This window comes from Camarhynchus parvulus, chromosome 3, assembly GCF_901933205.1.
Source record: "Camarhynchus parvulus chromosome 3, STF_HiC, whole genome shotgun sequence".
Classification (NCBI taxonomy): Eukaryota; Metazoa; Chordata; class Aves; order Passeriformes; family Thraupidae; genus Camarhynchus; species Camarhynchus parvulus.
The window spans coordinates 64,300,767-64,328,268 of NC_044573.1; the positions used below are offsets into that span (position 1 = coordinate 64,300,767).

At 41.6% G+C, this 27,502-nt stretch overlaps 1 protein-coding gene across 1 annotated transcript in view; it reads right to left on the reverse strand.

The window, feature by feature from the left end:
- Positions 1-963: 963 nt before the first annotated feature.
- Positions 964-27,502, reverse strand: part of DCBLD1 (discoidin, CUB and LCCL domain containing 1) — a 44,931-nt gene continuing 18,392 nt past the window's right edge. The window contains exons 3-15 of the mRNA XM_030944949.1: positions 20,750-20,887; positions 20,138-20,189; positions 19,328-19,400; positions 17,533-17,666; positions 13,510-13,550; positions 12,031-12,246; positions 10,859-10,983; positions 9,161-9,308; positions 8,965-9,081; positions 7,395-7,485; positions 6,345-6,394; positions 4,700-4,819; positions 964-2,214 (exon numbers count right to left, since the gene is read on the reverse strand). Coding sequence (XP_030800809.1) covers positions 1,697-2,214; positions 4,700-4,819; positions 6,345-6,394; positions 7,395-7,485; positions 8,965-9,081; positions 9,161-9,308; positions 10,859-10,983; positions 12,031-12,246; positions 13,510-13,550; positions 17,533-17,666; positions 19,328-19,400; positions 20,138-20,189; positions 20,750-20,887 — 1,823 coding nt within the window. The 3' untranslated portion in view covers positions 964-1,696. The remainder of the gene's footprint in view (positions 2,215-4,699; positions 4,820-6,344; positions 6,395-7,394; positions 7,486-8,964; positions 9,082-9,160; positions 9,309-10,858; positions 10,984-12,030; positions 12,247-13,509; positions 13,551-17,532; positions 17,667-19,327; positions 19,401-20,137; positions 20,190-20,749; positions 20,888-27,502) is intronic.

Here is a 27,502-nt window from a genome sequence, read left to right on the forward strand (position 1 = left end):
GAATCGCATGCACGGTGCGGCAGCGCGGGGGAACGGCACCGCCTGAGGCTGCAAAACAGGGGTATGCAAGGAACCCACTCAGAGCTGGCCTTAAGTTCAGGTCTGGCCGGAGTCAGCAGTATTTGTGAGCAGTACCACTGCAGCCAGTCTGTCCTCTGACAGCACTTTCCACCCAGAGGTCTGAAAGCACTCTGTGAACAGATTGATCAATCTTCGTCGCATCCTTTGCAAATCATCCCGTTTATGTACAAGGAAATAAAGGGAGGGCCTTCAAAGAGCGGCTTTCCCAGAGCTCAGGTTTTACTGGTCTCGTTTCCCAGCCTTGTGCTTTAAGCATAGCACCATTCTTTCTTCACAGAAGTATATTGCTTCTTGGCATTTTAGGACAAGCTTTTGAATTCAAAGAAATGCCCCAAGCACTGGAGGTAGAGGGGCAGTGGACGGTCCCACTCATGACCAGAAGCTGCTCTGCTCCAAAGCTGCCCCTGCTGAAAGAGGAGCCAGCTACTGTGCGATACATTGCACCCAATCCCAAGCTTTTTCAAGTTTGTCTGAAAACGGAACTAAGGGAAACATTAGCTGCAAAAGAAAAACTGTTCAAAAACAACAGTGCTGATGTGCTGTCTTGCAAATTTAACTGCAACAGTAACCCAAACACACACTGTGTTTCAGTTAGTTGAAATACTTTTAACAGGAATGTTACACTAAATTTGTAAGACAGAAAAATACCTAGTGGAGAAATGAAGAGTTCCGGAAGTTTGCTGCTTTGTGCCAAGGAACAAATTTCCTTAAAGTTTTAGCAGCAAAAGAATCAGCTAGGGCTTGAACAGCATTGAGTTCTCAGCTGTAAATTCACATTTTGGTTACACACACACTTCCTAAGCAAAAAAAATTAAAATAACTTCTCCAGATTAACTGGTATTGGATATGTTGTTTGGTTCTGTTTTTTTGGTTTGGTTTATTTTTTTTTTTTTTTTTTCCTGTTGTGGAGTGATAACCATGGCTTGAACCCAAAACCAGTTTCAGCCTTTCTACCTGTTTTCTAACATGAATTGCAAGTTCGATGGGCTCAGCTTGTATGTTAGATCAAATTCAAGCATGTGAGAATTGCTGCTAAAAAAGCAGCTGGGAAGTTGTGTTTGAGCACAGTATTTAAATACTCAGCTGCCTTCTTTCATGCACATTATGCAGCAAGAAGTTTAACTTCTATCCTCCCAGTTAGAACTAAAGCCCTATCTTTAGTTATCATAGGAAAGGAGATGAATCAACACAACCATAAGATACACCATTTACAGCTGCCAGTACAGCAGCAGGTAAGATAAAGACAGAAAAAGAGGACTGTTTTTCTTAAATAGTCATTCCTGCAATCCTTTCAAACCCCCAGGTGAAAAGGAAACCTAAGAAATTCTCCTTAAATAAAAGCTATGTACAAATTGCACACATTGCAAACGGAGCACTGAGATCAGTTACAGAAAATAAGATGTACAGTCTTCACTGATAACATCTCTCTTGCTATAAACAGTGATAAACAGCATATGCTTTCTTCAGATGTCAGAACCCAGCAAGACAGCAATATTATGTACACAGGGCTTGTTTGCCTTCTGCCTCCCACAGCAGAGCCCCTCCAAACTCTGTTTTCACTTCAGAAAGCTGTGCAGCGACGTTCCTGCGCACCGTGCCGCTGCTGCTCGGCAGATCACAAGAGAGCTGTCATTGCTGTCTGGCTTATGGGCTTTAGGCAGTCCCTGGGCGTGGAGTACCCCTCGCCCCCGAGAGCAGTTTGCTGGGGCTTCTGGTAGTCTGTGCTGTAGCTCACGGAGGTCAGAACACCATTAACTTTGGGTTTGTCGTAGTTTATGACACTCTGGGGTGTCTGATAGTCTCCGTTCCTGGTGTCGGTTTTGCAGGAACTGGAGAAGCTGCCAGCGGTAAGGGAATGTATCTGAGATGAGGCGATGGGAACGTTGTAGCCGTTCTCAGGGGGGATATTACCTTCCCTTGCTATGTGCCGCTCTATGATGGGGGTGGCGTACTCGGGCTCCTGGCTGGTCAGGGGCAGGGCATATTCGTGCCTGTTAGCTCTGTGAGGGCAGTGATAGTGATTTTCAAACTCAGAACTCCCCCTTCTTCCCTCCTCTTTGGTGTCCATGGGGCGAAAAGTAGATCCTTTACGTGTTACCGTCCCAGTTCCAATCATGAGAGGCTGCTGATAATCTAAAAGGAAGCATGAAATTCTCAATAAGGCATAGATTGGTTATCTTATGTATATAATACTTATGCACAGATAGGTATTTTATGTTGAAAAGCTACTCTGTTATTGTATCGAAAGTGTGGTTTTTGGGGATGTGAGGAAACCTTTCCCCAACACCAATCCTGTAACCTCCTTCAGCAAGCAAGAGTTGCAGAACATGGCAGAAGCTCTTCCACAGAGAAGCTCCAATCTGTCACCTCTTCTTCTACTCCCTCCCTTTCCCTACCTACCTTCCCAAATAAACTAACATTTCTGGAGTACACTTGAAAGCCCTAAAAAAGAGTGTGGTCAACAAATCATTAGCAACAAACTGGACAAAGGACACTGCATGAAGATCCACAAGCAAGAAGTTCTCCAAAATGAGTGTTCCACTTTTGGAATAATTAAAATGCCCAGGGGATTCTTAACGAGCCGGCTTTATTTAAAAGGCATCTCACAGCAGCTGACTGACAAGAAGGATGAAGTTAGGCAAAACGGCAGCCAAGAGAGTCAACGGAAGTGTGAAATGTGCTAAGCCAGCTCAGCACGGCTGCAGGCGTGCCAGGGGGGATGAGCTTGGGGGGAGAAGCGGGAATGGTGCTGCCAGAGGGACTGGGCAGTCACCCAGTCAAGGGGGAGGGCAGGAACAGAGCTAGCCTAAGGCCTGAGCAGGAACAAGGAGCAAGATGGAGGAAAGATGGCCACAAGAAGCACGTGTTTGCACCTCAAGCTAAGGTAGGTGCCAGGTTGCCACGTGAGGAGGTCTGAACAAGAAGGGTTTCTGAAAAAACAAGCAACACTATTATGAGGAAAGTGAACACTCTAACTTTCTCGCTTTGGCGCTGGTGACAATCTCGTACAGATACCAAGGGTGGCCTGAACAGCTCTAGTAAATGACACTGCTAAAGTGTGGTGTTTGCACGCAGGCGTGAAGAAGTTAGCTCGGTTTCTGTTCTGGCATCGCGGTTCAGCTGACATGAGCGTCGAATTCGATCCCATATGTCCTGTGAATCTTTTTGGCAGTTTCTGGCTGGGTCCCAAACTTCAGCATGTAGGGTGAAGGTGTTATGATATTTCTCTAAGTAAGTAGTGCAGCTCTCCACAGCATCGCTGCTGCCATCCCCAGAAATCTCTCTCGCTCAGGATGGAGCATCTCGGCTTCCTCCTGGCTGCCTTTGGGAACCAGCAGGCAGTCTAAACTGAGGGAATTCCATGTAGCATGATAACCTATATGCAAACTGTGTGCTCTCTGCAATTAAATTATTAAATGGCACATTTCTAGGTTGCATTCACATTCTTATTTCATGGCTTTTTTATTTTAAGGAGACTGCAGGTGAAATGCTAAGGCTGGGAATATGCCTGAGCCAGGCTGAGAGTTCAGACTTCCCACAAACACAGCAGGAGGGGATGGTGGAGAGAGCAAAGACTTCCCAGACATGGCCAGGGAACCAAAAAACCATATTTTGTGAGCAAACTTTATTTGTTCTCTTTCCTTAAAGCTGCTTTATCGGTCTCTGCATATTTATATTGAAAGTTTCTATAAAGGATTGAAACTGTCTTTGAAAGATATTGAGAGCAGCACCATATGGAATTACAGTAACCATCCATTTGTTTTTTAAGTGTATTTCTCTGCCAAACACAATGAAGAAATTCTAAGGAATTTCTAAGGTCTGGAGGCTGGAAACAGGAAACTAATCTTTCTTCGAGAGTGCTGATCACTGATCCCATGAAATGGCTGGTCTCACTAGCCTTACCAGACAGACTAGACTACGCAGGGATAAGATGTGCTAAGAGGATGAATTAAAAAATCATCCCTTTGGGATGCAAATAGTACCGATGCTCTTTCATTGGGATTTACTCTATCCAAACAGTGACCTGGAGCCGAGGTAGCACAGGAGAGAAGTGCTGTGGTTGGCTTACTTCTTCCCTCTCATTTACCTGCCCCCTCTTCAGGAGGCCTCATCTCCCATATAGTTCAGGAAAGCTGCACAGGGATCTGAGCACAACTTCCAGCTAGGCATGAAATCCCACCATAAACCAACTAAGTAATTTTTCTATTTGATCAGCAGCAAGGGGCATCATGTTTTGTTCTATTTCCAGAAACACTTGTGTTTAAATAGAAACACAAAAATTAGTCAGCAAAGGGAAGCAATCCTATCCTAGGCACATTCTTGCACTTCATCCATGCCTGAGTGCCTTCCATCATTACCTTCAGCTGCAACTATGTCAGAGTCAGGAAATTTTTCCAACAACTCCACGAAAACAAAATTCCAAAAGAGTGGGTCTTTCCCTCCCTAATAAATTTATAGCTGCTTCACTAGACATTTGGGATGAACACAAATAAATCTATTCCTGGGACTCAGTTTGCATAAGAGCTGAAGCTTGTCACACTGCTGGGCCATCCCTCTGCCTGTTATTGGTTCTGCACACAGGGCAAAAGGGATGCATCCGAGGGGGAGCAGCTGTTACCTGCCATGTCACTGGTGACCAGATCCAGCTTTTGTGGTGTCTCCTTCTCATTATTATAGCTGATGGTAAATTCAGTTGACTGATGTCTGGTAAAGGGCTGCTTGATTTGTTTCCAACAACCTGTGAAAAAGAAATTAAAATAGAAGGCTTATCAGCAAGTTAAATGCTTGGAATCAGAAGACTTACCAGTAAGTTTAATTTTTGGTGTACTCATTGCTGTCAATATATTGAAATAGTTAAAAAAATGACTAAAATTGGCTGTTTGTTTAAAAAAAGGCCCCTAAATATGGAGGGTGAAGGAAGAAGTGAATCATCAACTGGGATTTCCAAGTTTATATAAGATTTTTTGGCAAGAAGAACTCAAACTCTGTAGGTGCCTACAGTGATGCTTTAACAAAGTATATTGATAAAATACCAACTTTAAGTCAGTTATGTTTTGGCACTTATTATGTAGCAAAAATAATGCTTAAAATTTCTCCTTTTGCAGTGGATTAGTGTGGCTTCTGATTCATGGGTATCTGAGCACCTGCACTCATCAGTTAACTTGTTCTCACAACATCCTTGTGAGACAGAAAAGAAAAAATCCACAGCATCAGGGACTTGCTGGAGCCTGTGCCAGGAGGTCTGGGGAGAGGTGAGCTTGAGTCACAGCTTTGTAAGCCCCAAGCCTGGCTCACAAGGGCTTAGGAGCTTGATTTATGAAGCAGACACACAACAAATGAACTGACTGGGTAAGAGGCTATCTCCAATTTCTTGGGATTTGTCCTCATTAGCAAGTGAGAAAGGATTATGATGTGACCTTGAAAAATCATATTAGCAAATATGATGTTAAGTACAAATTAATTTTCTAATGAGGGCGAGCTGCAGTGGGTAACAGCATTCCTTTCACTGACGTCAACACCTACTGAGGGATGAAATTTTGGAGCTGAGCTATTGCAAGAGACTTGTCAAGAGACATATGAAGTGCTCAGTGGTTTGGGTTTTTTGTGGAAAGCTGAGTTTCAGAAGGATATTCCTCGACAGAACTGGTTGGCCAGGAAAAACACCCCAACTGCTAAGCTGACGGGAACCCCACTCTAGAAAATGTTATTGAGCAAGACAAAGAAAATACTTCATCGGGATTTTGCAGTCATCTCCTAAAGCAGTGTGCTCAAGCCAATCCCTCATGCAATACAGCTCACTGTTCTTAGGCTTTATAAATACAGTTTCAGCCAGGGAGGGCAGTGAGAAGAAAATATTAAGGCCATAAAAAATGATTATCTCTTGCTCTCTTAGAGAAAGGTAATCCCCTCTGCTGTGGGGAAAAGAAAAGAAAAGCAGCAATTTTCTGCAAAATAGGTATTTTGGAAGTGGGAAGGAAAAGGAGGGCACCTGGGAGCACTCTTGCATGCTAATTTATGCGCTCTGTATAATAGATCTTTTGTTAATTGCCTTTCTGTCATAGAAACCAAATTATATTGTTTCTCAGGGCACTGTGCTAGGATGACACAAGTGGGACTATCATTTGCTGTTTCCCTTGCATGAAGAGGAATTTGAATGAGGAAATGTGCATGCTATTTCACAAGTATTAAATGCTTAGCTGCGTAAACCCCTTCCTGCTGGCCCAGTGGACAGGACAGGACAAAGTGCATGATTCTCCACTAACCTGATTTCTGAGTACTGGATAATCCATAAGAAAGTCCTTTGGCTTCTCGCCTGTGAGGAGAGGAAAGAGTTTATAAACATCAGTACTTACAGCATTTCAGCTTCATGCCTTAGCTCCAGCAGAGCCTTTTTATTTAGTGGCTGAGGACAAAGCTTCACTTTGAGCTCCTGGAGGTTATTGTTTACTAGAACATCAGGCATACAAACCAGCACTTTGACATTTTCTTTTTCTCCATCTATATGCAAGTTGTGAGTGCTGGTGTTCAAATTTCCAGGGCTGGCACTCACCAGTTTGATGTGTCTATGTCTAGATGTGTCACTCTGGGCTATGTTTGGGGTTGCTCTTCTGAATTCTTTGGCTATTTTATAGATTACTGGGAATCCAGGGCAGAGCTGAGTATCACTGGTGATGAAGCAGTGTCACCAGAGCATTGCTTACACTTCCAAATCCCCATCTGCTGACAGAAGCATTTCCTGGTTTGACATGCAGTGCAGGTTCATAGGAATGGGCATCTGGCAGGAAGCACAGTTAGCAGTGATTCTTCAAGTCCTCAGTCTTGTGAGATGAAATAGCTTCATTTTAGCTGCTTACACCAGTGTACGTGTGACTCCACAGAGCAAAGCTCTGCTTCCAGCCTGCTAGGGTAAGTGCTCTAACTTAAGGGACTGGGAAGCAGAAACACAACAGAAGGGTAATAAAAGAAAATGATCCAGATAGATAGCTAAAATCTTCCTTCCCTTCACTGCATTTTTATTTGGCTTTGGTGTGGTAAGTATCCTGTCTTTGACTGCTTTACACCTCAATGCATGTAGGTATACGTAGGGTGAAGAGAACAGCTGGTTATGCACAGTTCTGACCTGTTTTACCTTCATTTTTCTCTGACTAGGGGAGGCATACAGTAAGAAATACAATTTACAGAGACAGCTGAGTTCTACTTAAAAGACTGACAAACAGGATCAATTCCCAGCTCCCTGGTAAGGAGGCTCTGGAAAGAGGGCATGCTAGCTAGGTACCCACAAATGCCTCCTTTGACAAACACCAGTATCTTACTTGCGTAGGGCTGCGCAGATACAAATTCCAGAGAACAAGAACAGAAACAGCACGATGAAGATGGGGACAATTATAGCTGTGAGCTTTAAACCTGCATGAGAAAAGAGAAGGGATAAAAGTTTAAAAGGTAAATTACTCCAAAGCTGGTAATTTTTACTACAGCAAAAGGTAAGATAATGTTGCAGGAATGCTTCTTGAAGAGAGCATGAAAACGTACAACTGTAAAACTAAAAGACAATCTTCAGCTGTGGTTGGATGCCATGGACCCATGAGGAACAATGTTGAAACAAAATAGTTGAATATACTTTCTCAAGGGTTACACCTGACTTGGCATCTATATGCATCCTTACAAAGAGCAGTTCTTTCTTATTACACACTAGATGACTTTTAAAAAGCCACTCATACACACTCTGTTTGCAGTTGCTTATAAATCTGCCAAAGGAGACTGCAATTTTACATGCCAAATATCTGGCTCATGCTGAACTGGTTGAAACATTTCAGTCAAAATAGCTCAAACATTTCCATGAGGGAACCTAGGGAAAAACCTGTTTAGCCACTGTTAAATTCTAACATAACATGCTTTAGAGCAGGGATTTGAAAATTAGAAGTGGGGTGGCTCTTGTGTGAGGAGCGTGCTGTTCCCTGTTTCCACAGACACTTGCCAGCTGTGAGAATAAGGCAATAGAAGTGTCCACAGGGTATTTACAATTTAGCAGATGAAATCTCAGAGGATTTCATTTGCAGTGAACATGGATATGGTTTGCTTCTACCGCTGCACAGATGAACAGAGCTTGCTTGCTCTTGGCAAGCAGTTTCAGAATTTTTTGTCTTCCACTGATTGCTTCTTACAACTAGTTTTTTTCACAGAGGCATTTCTACAACTATCAGCTACCTAATGGGTAGTAGCATTTGGTACAGTGGGTCTGGCAATTCCTGCCTGGCTATGAGCCCACCAAACAGTCAGTATAAGCACCAAATTTTGTTTGTTTGCTTTTTAAAGTCTAAGAAGTTAGCTCCACAACATTAAAGGATGAAGACTGCAAATTCAGGGAGTATTCCACAAATTAAGGTTGTCTGAGCCCCCATAAACACAGGCATTATGGAAGAGTGTTTAATTACACAATCAGGCACTACTGTATGCTGCTTTCAGCTGGGAACTCGCTCTGGAAGGAGTCATGGTTGTGTAGAGAGAAGATAACACTTTAGTGAGACAACTACTTCACATACTAAAAAATTCTAAAATACAGGATGAGAGTGAGGAAGAACTCTCCCAAAAATTGCTGCTGAGTGCTCACTGTATTCCCTTGAGCCACCCACCAAGCATGGCAAATCAACCAATATGACAGAGAAACCAAAGCCCAATGTTTAACACATCAAGGAAAATTAAGGCTTTCAATCTCTTTCTGTGCCTTAAGACAAAAAGAACCTATTGCTCCTCCCTCTTCTCTCTGTCATTATAAAGTCTGAAGGGAAAATAAAAGTTCTGATTTGTGAGAAAGTTTAAAGTTCACTCAGACTGGGCTGAAGACATGATGCATCCTGGAGAAAATGCAGCACGAGGTAGTGTTACCCAAGCTAGTTTCTTCGGAGGGGATGGGCTCTGTAACAGTCCTGTCTTCCTTCCCAAGGGAGGTTTCTGTGCTCTGACTCGGTTTCTGCCACATGGAATGCGTGAAGGAACTGTTAGCTGCAAGAGAGAAGGGGGCATCAGTGGCACTGGGCAGCACAGGGGGCTTCAGAGGCACCAGGCACTGCTGACCCCATACCTGGCATTATTCTACAGCCCATCAGCTCCAGCTTCAGGGCTATCCTTTGGTTCCAGGTCTGAGGGATGATCCGCACGTAACGGGCCACGATGGGAGGGATGAAGTTATTGCGCACTACGTCACCAGCGTTGGAGTTGCCTTGGAACACCTGCAATGAAAGGGGCACACGCTGTCTGCCCTGCTTTAAAAGCCTCTTTCTTCAAAGTGCTCCTGCCATCCAACTTCAAAGATTTTCATCCTAAGACTAACACACTGATAACCTGGGATTCAGCCACAAGATTTTAGGAATTGAGAGTTCTGGAAAGAAATAATCGTTTTAGTTGTGCCAGATGATCACATTTTTCTGTTAGCTTGGAGGAGAAAGATTATCACCGTTTCAATACTGTGTAATTCCCAGTTAATGTATGCTAGTATAATGCTATCATTTTTTATTTAAGAGCACTGCAGCACCCTTTCTTGGAAACAGCAGATAGGAACATAAAAAGGAAAAACCTGAAGTGAACCATTTCTAGACATTTTAGTAAAATGGTCAGTTTTCTATATCAAACTTGAAGAATGACTATTAACTACACAGTTGTTACTGCATTTATTTATTATTACCCAGAATCAGCTCAGCCCCTTGTGCAGAACAATCATCCTTACGATATTAGTTCTTGGAGATGCTTCAGCATGATCTAGGAAAACTTAAAAGCCCGATGAGACAGAGAAATCAGCTCAGCATATCTTAGATAAAATGCCAGGCCATATAGGGTTCTGATGGGACAGGTTCTGTCATGCACCTTAGCTGAAACTAAGATTGTATATAACTTTCAAGATTGTATATATACTTTCAAACTTTATATATTTGTATATAACAAGTCACTGTGGGAAACTGCAAGCCGGCATATTTTAAATAGCTAAGCCTTTGCAGTTCACCCACTACTAGGCTGATTTGTCACTCTTTGGGCCAGCATCCCCTCAGTTTAACATTTAAAAAAATATTAACACCATTAATGTTGGAAATTCCTTGCTATGCAAGCTAAGAAAAGCAGAGCTACCAGGAAATATCTCTTCAGCTCTGCCAAGTTTTCAAAAACTGCCATCAGCCCTGAGGACAGTAGAGCCTTCTCCCGAGAGCTGAGATCCCTCAGGAATGATGAGTGGAGCTCTGACTTTGAACACTGTGGGGACAGGGAGGAAGGCTTTTGGGATTTCTTTTGTTTGAAAGAAAACATGAAGTTTTCAGGGGAAAATGTTTTCAGACAAACTCCACCAGCAGCTCTGCCCTTCACCTGAGGGGTTGTTTCATTTGGCAGGGGGAGGTGGATGGACTATCCCAATGCATTTGGAGCTGACCCTCAGCTTTGCTGGTGCCATACCAACAGCATCCCTGGCACAGGCAAACACTGAGCTGAGCTAAGGACTTGCCCCAACAGCTGCTGTACAGCTCCAGTTACAGCACTTTTTTAAAAGAAGGGTGCAGACATACACATGCCTCCCTGTGTGTGTCCCGCAGCCTCACCAATCCCTGGATAACTTCCTTGTTTCAACAAGCTCTCTATCTGCTCTGCAGCCATAAATTACACTGGTGAAGACAGCCCAAGTCTAGACAAGTTTGAAGCTCCTAATCATTCTTGACAGTGAAAGCCTTCCCTTCAATGTCAAGACAGCATAAGCATTATTGTTTTGTGTTTTCCTACCCCTCCCACTTTCCCTTACCTTTTCTTCATTGCTCAGAATCCCTTTGTAAGTTCTCCATTTTGAGTTGTTATTTTTATAGTTCATTGTAAATGTCTTCACATAAAAGTTGAAATTCATGGATCCAGAACCAGTGGTCTTAATCCCTTTTAAGAAAATGCAAGAAAAATTTTCATTTGCTATGTGCCTGTTTTAAGGGAACATTTCCAAATGCAAACACAGAAGCCAAAACAATTTGGAAAACTTGGTCTTCAAGGCATTAGCTTATTTTTCAAACTGTTGAAATTGAGTTTAAAAACTGGGTGAAGAATGGAAATCTGTTTTAAATTGTGAACTTAGACCAATGGATATTTTTAACAGAGCACAAAAGTCTCAGGGAGCTGTGTCTGTTCAGCCTAGAGGAGGGATGACTGAGGGGGCCTCATCAATGTCCATCAGTATCTGAAAGGAGGGTGCCAAGAGGATGGAGCCAGGCTCTGCTCAGTGGTGCCAAACAACAGGACAAGAGGCAATGAAAGTGATGCACAGGAAGTTCCACCGGAACACGAGGAAGAACTTCTTTACTGTGGCCAAGCACTGGAACAGGCTGCCCAAAGTGGTTGTGGAGTCCCTCTCACTGGAGATATCCAAGAACTACCTGGACACAATCCCATGCTGTGTGCTCTAGGATTGCTCTGCTAGAGGCTGGACCATATGACCCACTGTGGTGCCTTCCAGTTTTACTCATTCTGTGATTCTGTGACTCCAAAATGAAAATTGCTTTTTGATATTATGGTCTGTATCGGCCATCTTTACATCTTTAGCTGCAACTGTAATTTACATTTTTGCAACTAAACCAGGAGATGGAAACAGGAATATCTTTCACCTAGGCCTTGTTTCAAAGGCTGTGACTTCCACGTTTTTTATTGATTTCAGATCATCCACCCAGACTCCACTTGTCCGTGTGTAAAGTATTTTGTTCTGTCAACATGTTTACAGATCAGATATGTATAGTTGAGTTCAATCCTATATCCTCGTAGGAAGACCAGTCTTGTAAATAGTTTCTTGTTTTAAACAGGAAAATAATATTTCTGAGCACAGAATATTTCATTACATTTAACAAAAGAAATGTTGCATTAGTGCACTATCAGCTTTTCAGCTGCATTCAGTTTCTTCTTCAGCTGAAACCCTCTAATTCCCAGAGACCGACATACCCGTAATTCTCTTCTTCTCTCCCAGGTCTATCTCCAGCCATTCCCGGTTGCTGCTGTGGTTGGAGGCCCAAGACCATCCTGGGACTTGTAGCCAAGCCTTGTCTGGGGACCACAGGAGTAGTTGCCCAAACTCATTGGTCTCCTCCCAGTAGGAAGATGCAGTAACCTGGCTCTTGGAGAGGAATCCCTCTTCCAGACTGAGAGATTTGTTGCAGCCTAGGAGTCCCCACACAGACAGGCAGAAGGAGTTATTTTGCATTTTCACAGGATATTTTTATATTAGGCTAGCAACATTTGAAGACCACCCACAACAGCAAAGTCAGACATTGCTGAATCTAGTGCTAGCCTGATGCTCTCCATTAGCTGTGGTGTTTACCAGTCAATTTGTAGCGTATGATCCAGTACCGGAGTGCTGCAGTCCCAATCCTTTACCAGTCTAACTCCTACATACATGACACCTTCTGACTACATCTGCTATTTTTGCCATTTAGTTTTTTAATCTCTGCACTTTTGTCTCATTCCTGTGAAGACATATTTTATTTTTAAATTTTTCCTTCTGAAACATAATATTTATGTTTTGAGATTGGCATTAACTAATTCTGCTGTACAAAACATTTCACAGATGAAGGCACTGTACTGAGAGGAATACTTTACTGTAAATATTTCATGATTCCCACCTGCAATTAGGGCTAGGAAAGTTACTCATTAGAGAAGCTCCTTGATACAGCTGCCAAGATGTGATATCATGAAGATAATATCTGTGGGTAAGCACTACAAACTCCACCGAAGAACCCACAAAGTCTCTGCACATCAAGGTTCTTCAGAGAAAACAGGCCAATGGAATATGGCTCAATGAAGTTAAAAATAATTCCTTGGCAGATTCAAAGGCCTATACATGCTCTACAGTTTTCAGTAGAATAGTAAATGATTTTATCTCAAATGAGTGAAATATAATTCAAATGAACAAATGCGAACTTTTCCCCCCCTCTTTGCTGTGTTTCATGGAAATGAACGGCTTGACAGATTAAAAGAGGGTTTTGCATCTTGGAAAGCCATAAACAAAAACGCCTTCTGTATCAGTGCAATATAAATATATTTTCATTTCTCCTATGTTTTCTTTCTCCGCTTGTATGATGAAGATGGAAATTACAAATGTCTGAAGAAAAACTGCTTTCATTTTCTGTAGCCTAAAGTACATAAAAATGGGATTATCTCATTGTCATTTTTCATATGCTGGCACCAGAAATGTAACAGCAGAATACTATTTCTGTTTCTCATCTATGTGCGTATGACCGCACATATTCTGTGTTTTTTCCTAGCTCACTTCAGATCCCTTCAATTTTTTTATTCACTTGCCAATTTTAAAAAACTGTTGTCCTAAAATATCCTTCCTAGACACAGCCTGACATTCTCCTGATTATTTTTTAAAACTTTTACAGAAAATATTTAAATAGCTAAAAACAAAGCAACTTTTCTTACCATTTGAAGTAAATGTAAATCGCTTATCTGACAGAGAACCACTGTAAGAAAAGAAAAAGGTAATTCAGCCTCTCATGAGGTGGTCACAGGAGTGCTAAGGTAGAGCTGCACAATCACTGTTTATCCAGTAAAATATCTCTGGCCAGACAGCCACTTTCTCTGCTGGCTGGATACTGACCCCCTTAAGAGCACTCAAGTGTGTCTCTCACTGTGACTGAATTCAGGTAATTTTTTAATGGTTTTGAGCATTTTTTTAAAGCTTTAGAGTGACTTCTCATTGCATCACCCTGTTACTAAACCACACCAGCTCTGGCCATTCCTACTTGGGCTACAGGTGTGTCATAGAATGAAAATGGGATGAAAACTACTCCTTATTTTAATCTGGGTGGGAACCAGTTCTGTTTAACCACGGCCAACATCTCCCATCAGGAATGGTTCTTTATGCTCCATTAAACACATCTATGGCTCCCTTTTTCTTCCTCCTTCTGACATGGATTGTTTTGCTTCAGGGGAAAAGCCATTTCTTGGGCCACTCCACACAGCCCTGCACAATGCAGGACAAGATAAAATCACCACTCTAAGGGAAAGCTGAGTTTTCCTTGGCCTCTCAGGGAGCCGCTTCCTAATTCCCAAGGAGATGCCCCTGAGGTTTCATTCCAGAAGCAATGAATCCAACTGGCTGCCTAATAAAAAGAAAAGCCAGGGTTTTAACATTAAATTAGTTTGGATTTCTTGAAAATCTGCCCCCTCCACTGTCACTTCAATTAGCTGCATGCATCACCGGCCCCTTTTGAAAAGCCTTGGCTAGCGTGACTAAGCAGTAAAACTACTTCTGCATCAAGCATGGAGACAGTTCCCTTTTAGGCTGCTCTTTCTTTGTTTTTGGCCAGGAAAATTTCCCCCAAGCTACTGTCTGCACCCTTACCACGGTGTTATATGTTTTGCAGGGCTATATGTTTTGAGAGCACTGCAAACGGGGAATAGGAAAGTAGTCCCATGTCAAGGTCAATAAAAACATTGCCTTTTTTTGTCACTGAGGGAAAACTAATGACTACAGGCAAACGAAGCCCTTCAGAGCTCTGGGTGGGAGCTGATTTATTTGGGCATGTAGGCGGCTGAGTAGCTAGAAGGGGAAACAGAAGCCCTCCCTCCCACATCTTCCCCACAGGCAATCCTTGGGGGCAATCAGATGCACTCTGCTCACTTCAAACCAGTTCGACATCACAGCCAAAACAGTTGTTGATTTCTTATTAAATGCAAAGCAATTCATTTAAAGAGAAAAGAAGAAAATGAATCCCCAAAAACCTACCCAAAACATCAATCACAGTGCTCCTTCAATACGTATAATGAAAAAAAGTCAACCAGAACCCTTTCAAATAGAGGACTGCAAATTTAGCAAATAGAGGACTGCAAATTTAGCAAATCAAGGTTAGCACTTCTAAGGTCTACAAAGCTATGAAATCAAGCTGATAAATTTCTACTGTAATTCACTAAAGAGAACAAGCCAATTCAGTAAGTGGTAATTCATCAGTTTCCTAATGTGACTGCTGGAATTTTGTCACACAAGTTCCACTTTGTCCTCTAAGGGAGGGAATCACTCCATGTTCCTCACATGCCTGACAACCTTCAGGATCCTGCCTTTCATTTTTTTTGCCAGAGCTGGTCTCAAGCAAGCTTCTCCTAAGCAGTGTAGGTTAACCCCAAATCTCATCTTCCACTGTTGAGAAGCATCCAGTCTCTTCCATTTTCAAAGGCAAATGATTCCACGTGTGCAGAGGTACAGTCACAGGCCAGGCCATGCTACGGCACCCTGTGTATTTGCACTGGGGTACCAGAACTGCCCAATAAACCCAGCCACTCAGGCTTCATTACAGCATCTGGGGGTGCAGGTCTGCACATGGATCATGGGAAGTGAAAACCTTAACAAATACACTGAGAGATGGAGTGGGGAGGCCAAGGTCAGCCCTTGCAGGGTGCTGGGTGAGCGAGACATAGCTCCAGGTTAACAACATAACACTTAACAGCTCGATGCACTCCAGCAGCAGCTTTTGATGAGGTCAATTTCGGCTAAAGTCGCTAAATAATTTAAACCTTTAATACTGAAATCCACTATAAATGAGATTTTAAAAGCTTGAGCAAGCTCTTATTTAAGGACATCTAAAAAGCTCTTAAGGCACTGCTGCTCAAGCACCAGTTTTTTTTACAGGCACTGGCTCATCTGCAGGATTTTCTTTCAGCATGTAGGCACGGCAGAACAGGGAAGCTATGCAGCTTTGTAGAGACTGCTTATAAAAGATTTTTTAAAACACAAAATGCATTGGTTCATTTTCTTAGTAAACATGCCTACTGTTTCTAGGAGCCGTTTTTCATGTTTTGGAACAAAAGCATTGCCCTACATACTCCAATTTCTCTCTCCTGGGCTCACACCAACAGTTCATCTGCTCTAGAGACTGTCCCAGCTGCCAGGTATGGCAGAAACATCCTAGGAAGTGCTGTGCTGACACTCCATTTTTCTCAAACTCTGTGCCCTCTAGTTTGTAGGCAGTGAGCCTGTGGCTTCCTGTATAACCTGTAGAAAGCTTCTGTTGTCTCCTCGGGGCAATTCTGTCCCTTGGAGATGTGCATCTTGCCCGAGGAGTGCCTCTGTCTGCCCCTATAGGCAGGAGAGCTGCAGGGGCTCTGCTCCTCCTCAGGGCTCTCTCTCAGGGGCCTCACATTAAATGGGCTAAAGCCCCCAGCACGTGCATACTTGCAGAATTACACACTTCATTCTTTGCCCACTGGGTCTTGTACTGGGAAAAAAAATACAAATGGGAATCACAACTCCCTTTCATTATAAAATTTTATGTGCTACTGTCCGAGTTACTCCACTGGGATTATCAAGGGTCACAAGCATATGAATGTATGTGAACAGTTCTGTAACATCTTTATGTAAGGTACAAAATATTTAATTTAGCGTTTCACTAAGCTGGCACGTGTGATGGAAAGAATTTGTATTATTTGTTTTATGGAGGGGCTTGGTGCCTGACCAGAGCTCTCAGTCCTGCTTTGCTTGAGACAAGTTTATATTATTAATTTTCTTTGGCAACTAACTTTCCAAAAAAATGGAAAATATTTAGGCTGTACAGTTCTTTGGCTATGATCTACATGCTACCCAGTTTTGTATACTCCAGTGCCATTGTATATAAAGCATTTCAGTCTCTGCTGAAGTTTAAGCACAGCAACAGAGCACAAGAATGCCTTTTTTTTTAATGAATGAAACCACGATTGTAAAATTGTCAGGAGGGTGTGAGAAATCATGGAGAAAACAGGAAAATAGTATAAAAATTGCATATTGCCTTAGCTGTCATAGGTTATGGGATGGAAATTTCCCTTCTTAAAAAAGAAAAAAAATAGGCCCCATGTAAAATTCAGATAACATTTGAAAATTAAAAACTATAAACCAACAGGAATGACAGAAGCAGTTGCTGGAAGGTCTTACTGTGCTGGATAGAGATTAGAGGATTTATTTCTACTTCAACAGCAGTACAATTAAAAGTCAGAAGATAAGCAGTAAATATAACACCCTTGCTATAAATATTCTAAAAGAGAAAAACTCTGAACATGTCAAAAGTACAATGTTTAAGAAGTTGTTCATTAAATCCCCTATGGCTCAATGGCACTTTTTAGTTACTCATTTTTCCTAGCTTTTTTTAAACTTCAACATGAATTTATCATGATTTATTAGCTTATCGATTAAAGCTGTTTGTTGCAGAACATCATACTCTCATGTATCTGCTAACAAAGCAATTTGTAAATATGTTTTGGAAGGAACAGAAGGAAAAAAAAAAAGAAAATACCACCCTACATGGTATAGAGCCACTGAAAACCCGAAACCTCTTCCTATCTCCATTGCCAACACCATTTTAATGAAGCCCTAGAAATGCACCTAACATCTTTTCCTCCCCAGAACAGCATCCCCACCTGCTTGTGCAGGTGGTGGCAGTGCCCTGTGCCCGGTGCCAGCCCAGCCATAGTACTCACTCGAGGGAGGGGACGCCGTTGGCGACGGCGCCCTGGTAGCGGCTGATGCCCTTGTGCTGCGTGACGCTGATCTGGCCGCCCAGCTCGTCCGCCACCACGCCCGCGTGGATCGCTGCCTTGCACAGCAGAGACGTCTGGAAGGCAGGAGCCACGGCTCAGAAAATCAATCTGACAAGCTGCTAATGCCTTCCCTCCCAAGCTACCGGTATACAGGTGTTACAGCTCATAAAATCCACCAAAAGCTCAAGAGGAGTAAGAGGCAGGGGTGGGAGAAAGAGGAGTAATCTTTGGAAACTATGCGTCTCCCAGAGTAATTTTTCTTTTCAAATGAAAAAAGAAATTATCTGCTTCTGAGAAGGTGCTGTAAGATTGTCACTTCTCAGGAAAAAAAAAAGTCAATGGCAAAGCAACACTTCCTTGGGAAGATAAATCAATAATTCCTTGGAGTTCTTGCCTGCAGACAGACCCATCTATTACTGCACTTTAGGGTTTGAATTATGGTGCACATTAAGGGCTTGGCTATGTGTTGAGTAGCTGCTGCTGGGGGTTTTAAGTGCAGCCCATTTCCCATTATCTCAGGTGGGATAGTGCTGAAAAATACAGGCAGGACAACTCATGTGCCAACTAGGTGGCAATAACAGGGCTAGGGCAAAGCAGGAAAGGGACAGAGAAAGGTACAAAGGAAACTTTCCGAGAGGCTGCAGGCAGAGGCAGGTGAGATGCATGCTGGCCCAGTTTGGGCTGTGCTATGAACAAGCTGGGGTGCTGGGTTGTCCCCTCCAGGGAGGGGTGGGGAGAGTGGAGGCACAAAGGCAGCACATCTCCAGGGGAGCCCTGCAGGTTCTTCCCATCAGAAAATCCTCCTTAATGGTGGAGGGAAAATTTCTTTTGCAAATTCCTCAGCGCAGATAAAATCTGCATGAGGTCATGCCATGTGCTGCTTTTCTGCCCTAATCATTGGAACCAAGGGCAGGATAACTCCAGCTAATGAGAATGTAATGTGGCATTTCTTTGTTTCTTCAGCTCTGCCACTTTGCAGGCTGGAGCCAGCACGCCTGAATAACTGGATGAACAGGTTAAACATGAGCACTGACTTTCTGGAAACTCAGTGACTGTGATTGGGTGGGATTTTTCTTCAGTGGCGTGATTAGGCTTACTCCTCCGTGAGAGAGGTAAAGATTTCACAGACATGACAGGAGAAGAGTCCAGGGCGAGGAGCACAGAGAGGGCAGAGCTCTGAGCCACATGAACTGTGGATAAATGCAACCACTTCAACTTTCTCAGTTTGAAGAACAAGAAGTTAAAACAACCCAGGAGGTTGGTAGTTACTGGTGGGATGTGGTTAGGCAGTGTTTAATATTTATTTCATCTCAGAGCATATGCTAGGAATAGTGCAGTCATGATCTTAAAGAAAGCCCACGTGTTACTGAAATATATCTTTTTCACATGTGGACACCAAACAAGTAAAAGCTAAAATCATAGAAACATTTTGTACATGGATGAGCACTGCCTCAAGAAGGACAAACACTAGGCAGGCTTTTTCCAGAAAGCCAGAAACCACAAGTCAGTAGGTATATTTGACAATCAGTGGACTTTGTTCTCACATGATCTGTCTGTTTGAAAAGCGTCTCTGTGTGCTTATATACTGATAACTTATATACTGATAATAAAAGGTATAGCAAAACAGCCCAGAAGAATTACTAACAAAAGTCAAGCAGCAAAAGTTAAAACCAAGTTGTTATATTCTTGTTTCTTTTGTCTTTATAAATTTGCCCCCATTATCCTGTGTACTTACATCTCTGTATCCTTCTCCAATATTCCCAGAAATGTCACCTGCTATGTCTCTGCAGCCAGCAGGACAGTATCTGCTGTAGTGACAGAAGAAAGGCTTGTTTCAGGCATGAACTGTAGTGACAATACACACAAACAAGCTCCTATAAAAGAAATGCTCTCAAACCAATAAATATTTTAGCAGTAATTTCTCTAAATTACTGATGTTCTGTTAGTGAGTCTAGGAGCTAAATAAATGGGCCCTTGAGTTCATAGGTGGACTGAACACAGTAGCACACACAGACCCAGAAAAGCAGTTTAGCAAGGGCATTTATTTCTATTTAATTCTCTTGTTCTAGAAATGCTACCACACAAGTTTTCAGAGTAAGATAAGAAGCCTATATGCACATCCAGACAGCAGCCAAAAGAGCACAATTTATTACCATTTCAAACCTATCACAGAGTTCAAGGAACCAAGAAATCATAGCTTGTCCCCAGATAATCTTGTATCAGCTGGGACGTGATCTGCTCCCAGAGGAAGCACTGGAATTTGAGGCTACTTTGAATTTCAAAGTGGAAACTCTTTTTACATATACCATGTATATGTATGCACTTAATGAGAATTGCTAAGAGCTCTGCAACTCCATTACATCATTTTTCTGGGCCACAGTCTTCCATTCTGCACTACTGCTTCTCACAACCAGCCATTAGACCATTACTCAAAAAAATTCACTTCTCCAGAAAACCAAGACTATTTAACATTTTCTCTAACAATTGAATCAATTGACAGATACTGCAAAGCAAGCCAGAATGCAGAACTGCAAACCCTCTTTACCTGAATTCAGCCTTTGTGTAGTGGTTTGCTCGTTCCAAACACGTGATCAGATCTGTGAAAATTTACAAATGTCAATTCCCATTGTAGGATGTAAAAATACAGACAAACATTTGCCAGAACATGAAATTACATTTAAAGACATCTCTGTATAATACTTTAGCCATTTTATTAGACTGGAAGCAATAGCTATGGTTTTCTTTCATTCTTTTTAACTTCCCCTTCTACTCTTATGCTTTACACTTTCTTCAAAGCTGAATGGACCTCCAGAACATTAAATGTGGGAATGAAAACTTTAATCCTTCCTACCCCTCCCTTCCATCACAGTGTGATGGGTGCTGGAGCTCAAAACACAGTGGAGCTTCAAGGAGAAGGCACTATTTTCCCCTCCACTGGCCCTGTATTCCAAATAGTCTAGGTAAGATTTCAGCAGCTTCTATATCTGGTTAATGTTACAACTGTTTCTTGCATACATGCTATTAAAAATACCATGGCTCATGCAAATCTCAAAATATTTAGGAACAAACTTTTACGCTAAAGCTCTATGTCTGTAAAGATGATAATTAAATAGGGGGAGCTATGCCACTAATCTACTACTTTTGGACATCACCTTACCTGGATGATCACTGCTGGCATAGGACAACAAAAAGCCTCGTCCTGACACGTGGGATCCACTCTCAAAGTGAATAGTTGCCTCATTGCTATCTAGAATGATTTCTTTGGGGACAGGCATCACATTACCACAGTAGGGCCCTACAGACAGAACAAAGAAGGTTTCAAAAGTTTAGATGACATAATTAGGCTGGGAAAGTCTCATGATTAGCAGAGAATTTCATAACACACTCGTTCTCTTTCAGTATCAACCCAAATGTTGACAAAAGGGTTTTGGCTTCAGTTCTTTACGGGTATGAGCTCTAAAGCTGCCCTGACAAGCAGTGGCCAGGATCCAGTTGTCTCTGCATGGCAGCAATTCCAGCATCCACATTTCTCATCGCATAAGCCTGAAGAGAAGGATTAATGCCCTTCGACCTTTGAAGTACAGTGTGCTCACAACCAGCAGTAACTCATTAGAGAAAATGACACTACATTCAAAAGCAATCCAAGGGATCTAGGCAGGGTCCCTGAGATAAACCTTTCAAACACACACAGCTCATGCCATTGTGGCACAGCAGCCAGTCAGAAAGGATTAAGATCAGATACAGAGCACCTGGTCTTCAAGGACCTGCATGCCACAAGCCAGATTGTACTACTAGGCAGTAATGTTTACCTTAGAAAATTTCATAAGCTTTTTCCATTTAAAAACACATGGTAGTATACAGTTAAGTCTCTAGAGTTTTAAACAAAATAGAGAGGGACAGAAAGGGGAAGATGAAGGGAGTGGGACAGGGAGACAACAGCCTTGTACTTACACTGAATTAGATAAGGGTTTTGTAGCTACCAACTGCAGTATCTTGGAACAGTCTTTGGGACACTCCTTTCTTGTGACAGCAGGCATGCCCAGGACTCCTAGTAATTACATTTGCTTCCTCAGAAAGTCAGTTCCCAAGGGGAGTGTTCCTTTGAGACTGCCACAGTCTTTGCATTTGCCTTCTGTCACCGTACCTGGGTGCAAACACTTGTCCCTAGCTGCCCTCAGGCACAGATAATACAGAAAATTCAAAGCAGTTTGGATATACTTGTTCAAATTTATGAGTCTATGTACAATATAAACTGCAAAGAAGAGGTTTTTGTAAGATGGCAAACAGACTTTTTTTCCCAGAGGAAAAAAATTCCAAATGACCCTTTACAAGCCCTCAGCCCATCTGTTCTGCTGAGGTGAATGACAGCTTTTGTGTCCTAAAGCAAGCCTTTGGGATGAAAAACAACCACTTTGATTTTTCCTAGACAACCTCATCTTGGTGGTGGTGGTGGCTACTTTAGGGCAACTTGGAACTGACTTCTGAGACACAAGTAATTACATTCACATCATGACACAAATTTGATGAATGATATCCATCATAACAGGCTCCTAAAAGCTTCTTCATTTTGCTTGGTGCTCTGGGTTAGGAAAGGGGCTCTTTTCCAAATACTTCATTTGCCTTATAACAACTATAAGGTCAGCCTATAGAGCAGCCCAATCAGAGCCAATAAGAGCCAGCTGTCAGCAGAAGGGACAAACAAAAGGAGGAACTATTGTCCTTTTGGCTTAAAAATCGTATGGTGAAGGCAGGCAGGCAGAGAAACAAGCGACGACGAGTGTGACATTTCCCTGGAGTACTCATGTGTTGAAAAATGACTCACGACTTAGTCAGAGAAAACAATGTCTATAAAAAGGGTTAAACAAATTGCTTAGGAAATGAACTTATCAAAAAGACAGCATCTGACACTGTGTCATACCAGTCAACTGCACGAGTGATTTATTTGAGAAGGTCTTTTGTGTCAGGTTGCAGTGGGAGAAGTGCTAACTTAGATATTTTTTTGAGAGAGAGAGAAACAGGGAAAAGACAAGGAGCATTGCACGTCTTCAAAATAAAGCACCTGAGAAAGCTGTAGTCCTTTTCTTCTCTCAAGGGCTGTCTCTGCATATTTTCTCACAAGTGTGCTTTGGCTTTCTCCCTCGCAGCGACTGGCAGTGACCTATCTACTCTGGAGGTATAATTTAGATGGCTGATTCACACAACCACACATCAGCTGGATCAGGGATGAGTGTCTCCCCCAGTAGCAAGTCTACATACGTTCCAGATAATTATACAAACAAATCATACATCATGAGCAAAACCAATAAAATAAACTAAAATGAAATATAAAATAATCTAGGCACACAGAGATGTATAATCCAAATTAAAGCAAGATATTTAGAAGCAATCAGCTTAAGAAACCAAGATTCTAAAGACAAGTTTCCATTATTAAGTAATAAATCCAAAAAGGTTACCAGGCTATGGTTATCTTCTGCCAAGAGCAGTTCTGGTGTACCAAGAGATTCCCATAGGTAGCTCAAAAAAAAAAGGAGCCTAGGATTAATTCCTTAAAGGATATAGAAGTAAGAAAGAGTATATACTCAAGGGAGGAATATTTTCCAAAGGTTTATATAAGTTTTCTGCAAAGATTTGTAAGAAAAAAAAAGGAGGGGGGTGGGCAGGTAGAATTTATTAATGCTATGAAACATTCATTTGTTCTTTTGTTGCAAACTGAGGAAGCCTTGCAAAACATTTCAATATATTTCTTCTCAACAATTCAGATAATTGAATTAAACCTTATCAGCACTACACTGTCAAGTCCTCAGACTTGCCTGGGCTGTCTATATGAATACTGTACAACCATAATGAAGATGAGAGATGATGGAGAAAGCCCCAGTATGAAAATGAGATACTTGCTTATAGGGTCCTGTTAATTTTTACTGCAGCATTTGGACTTGACTCTGGATAAATATTTAATTCCTAAACCTGGGACTTAGCCAGAAGTTTTTTAAGATCCCTTTTGAGAACTGCCAGATCACGTTATCAGTTTTTCATCTTCTAATGTTAGTTGTGAGGTAGGCTGTTTTGCATATTCGGCTTGAAAAACGAGTCATGAATGCTGATCTCCCTCAGCTTCCTGTTAAAGTGACTTGGCTGGAGCCCTGCTGGGGTAAGTAGGCAGGATTATTTGGTTTGTTTATAAGAACAAAGGAAAGAGTTTGATTTAATAAACAGATGTGTTACATGTGATGAAGCTGAGTAGGTGTTCTCCATATTTCAATATTACTGTATCTAGATGCCAGGGCCTTTCCTTCTTCCTGTGTCTCATTAAGAAGTTGACCCAACTGTGGTTCCGTCTGTTCACTCCAGATTCCTTTTATACATATTTATAAAAATTCTGCAGGAGAGATATTAGGGGTCTAAGGATTTCAAGTATACTAATTTTAATATTCTCCATAATTAAACTAACTTTTAATGCCTTTCATGCAGAATATTTGATCTGTTGGTATGGTTTAGGTGGCTTAAATAAAACACTTTTGTCTCCAAGCAGTATTAACATCCTGCAAGATACACAGTAAATTGTCTCATGGATATCCTTTGGCTGGCCCCTCTGGAGACTGAAGAACTTTTTTTTACGCTTTGTTTATTTTTTCAATGTTAGCAATAGCTTACTGCTTTTGTCTTTTTCATAATAGTGTTGTTTTGCAAATCTGATGCTCTTTACAGCATGGTCGGGTTTTATGAGGTCTAGTTTACTTCTACTGTCAACCAGGCTCTGGCACAGCTCCTGAGCTTTCCTTGTTGAATTATGTTCCTTTATTTTTTCCACTTCCCTTAAGTGCCCAGAGGACTCTCTTCTTTCACACCAGCTAGCAATGCCTACATGCTGCTTGTTTCTCTAGTTCTTAATACTTTCTGTCTCTTCTCTAAGGCTTTTGCTTCCTTTTAGAAGCAACTATTTCCCTCTTCAGCTATTGAATGGCCAGTTCACTATGCTCATTTTGCTTTCATATGACTCAACTTCATTTGAAATCTTCAGCTTGACATTTGCAGAGGTCTTTAAGAAACTTGGTTTGGATATTAAATAATTATGTCCTCTATTCAAAAGAGAATCTTCTCCCTTTTTTCAGTCTTTACTTGCAGAGTAAGCCATGGTTGGCAGGCAAGACGCAGCAACAATCCATGGATATGCCTCTAAATGATTATCATTCTTAATGCATTTGTTTGGGGAAAACAATGTTTTAAATTGTAGCCTTTTCTCAAATAAACCAATTTGGAATTACTTCAGTAGCTGGGGAAGGACAGGGGATGAGACGAACACAGAACACACTTGTTTCACTTCAGAGCTAAAAACTCATCCAGAGTGCAAGTCTTTCACAAATAGTTCACAAAACCAGCAAGGATCTGTTATATGAAAACGCCTTCAGTCTCAAAATCCATCTCCATCCCACATTCACACAAATACTTTGATAAGCAGTAACTCTTCCTCTCCCCCTTACCAAGACTAGTCCTCTTTGCCCCAACCCTGACACACACATGATGCAATGGGAACCAGCAGGACCCTACAAGGACACAGAAAGCACTGCTCTATGTCCTTCCTTGCAGGATGCAGGGAAGGTGGTGTTTAACACTGCAGAGATGAGATGACAGAGCAGCCAGGATGAGACAGCCTGGTTATTCAACATTTAACTCTGTGCAACACAGTCTGACTTCAGGCTGAGTGGTAAGCATTTCTTGTTTCAGGAAAAACAAAAATAACTTTCGGTTAACGCTTCCAAAGGGTTGCCAAAGACTGCAATAAAGGAAAGAAAAAGGCATCTGAGTTAGGTTGGGGAAGTAGTCACAACTTTAAAATGGAGTATCTGCACCACCTGCACAGGCTGGTCTGCCTGCTTGACCTCAGGTGAGACTGCCTCTTTTAACATGGTTGTGGTTTTAGCCAAATTCAAAGACAGAAACACAGCAACAACTAGGAATCATGTGTGAAGAACTGTAGTTTAACAAAAAACAGAGACTAACACACTGTATGCAGGAAAAAAGGTCCATTTGATAAAAAAAATCACTAACACTCTTTGTTGCATCAATCCTTCCAAAGCTGAAAACTCAGGACACTGCAACCATTCAGGTGAAACCCATCTGTTAAAAGTGTTTTGGCTGTTAAGAAACTGCTCAACTTGATCTTCAGCAAGAACTTGTCTGGGCATTTCTCTGGGTTTCCTGAAATACCAGAAACAATACAGTAATAACAAGTTTCCTTTGAGGGATGAAAAAGAAATCTGGACACACCCTTTATTCAAGCAAGATATTTATTTCAATACATAATAAGGAGCAACTGGTTTGGTGAATCCCCTCAAGCCATAATGACAGATAGGAGGCATCTGAAGGCACTCTGTACCTTTAGTGATGGGGTGTGGGGAGAAGAAAGCATTTTCAGTAAATTCTCTATTTCACATTAGTTACCAGCCGTAAATTATGCAAGAACAAGTCAACTGCACTAACTCTCCAAATTATTACTAGTCACTCAGCAGCTCTGACATCCACCCCAGAGGAACACATCAACCTCCTACTGACTGCAAGTGAATGAGGAAGTAAGTAGGCACTTATCTCTTCTTTTGGCTTTCTCTCCAGTCAAGACTGATGATCATCTCACAAAATTAAGGGAAAAAATACCAAGCCATTAGATGGAGAAGAGATAGAAAAAAAGCAAAAAAAGGGGTCAAAAGAGGTACAGAAATTTGATAGAGACATTAAAAGAAGCAGACTAAAAGCAGTTCCTGTCAAACTTTTAAAACATCTATGATCCACCTTCATAAGTAGTGCAAATTTTGTTCTTGAGAACTACAGGGCTGACATGGTTAATCTTGTTTTCACATATCCCTTTAACTAATTAAAAAATCAGAAGCTCTACTTCAGAGCTCAGTATTTTTAATATGCTCAGATAATGCAATTAACTCGAGAAGAAAAGCATTTCAGTAAAGGCTGCACCTTGTCTGCACTGTGAGATTATGCTCATATTAATTTTCTGTGGGACAAAAAACACCATATTTTAATCCAGTCAAAAACTGTGCCTTTGAAACAGACCACGATCATCTATTTATTTCTCATAGAGACAACCTGTGCAAAGCTGTGCTAATATTTAAATGTTTGTCAGACAAAGGTGACTCAGTTTCACCAAAACGGGTGTTAGACTCCCTTTGCTGACTGATGATTAATATTTTCACAGCTACGTCTGAACACAGAGCTAACAGCTTGAAAGAAAAGGCTTGCTACAGGTTCCTTTCTCCAGTGAACACTAAAGAAAATAATTTGCAGAGTAATAACTCAGAGATATACTGTCAAGACCCTGTATGACTCCAGTTTCAGAGCTTCATTAAAATTATTTAACTATCATCTTTTAATTGCAATATTGGAGAAATATAAATTCAATAGCGCTTTCACAGGTCCATCAAAGCTGAGAAGTACCAAAGGTGAGAAGAACTGTAGTGTCACATTTGTGTTTGAGTTGAGACTGAGAAAGGTTTCAGTAGATCAGCATATACAACAACTGCATGCTTTTCTAGGAATGAATCATACTCTTCTATCCATGTGCAGAATTCAAGGAATGTCCTGAACTTTTATAAAATCAGCAGGTAGGTGCTCTAATCTCTAGTCACCACCCTACTGAAGTAGCATCATTGCTCCCACTAAGATAAATCAATTAATCCCTTCATTTGTATTTAACAGATTCCCTCTGCTGCATGGAACATAAATACCCCAAAGACAAATTGAGTTACTCCTTGCTGTATTGCAAGAATCCCTGCAGATGGTTATAATGATGAATGAATCACAGTTATATGTAAAGACTGGAAGAAATCCGAAAGGAAAACAATACTTTATCATCTGGAGCCTTCTTCACACTAATTTTATATTTGTACACATAATCTAGTATTTT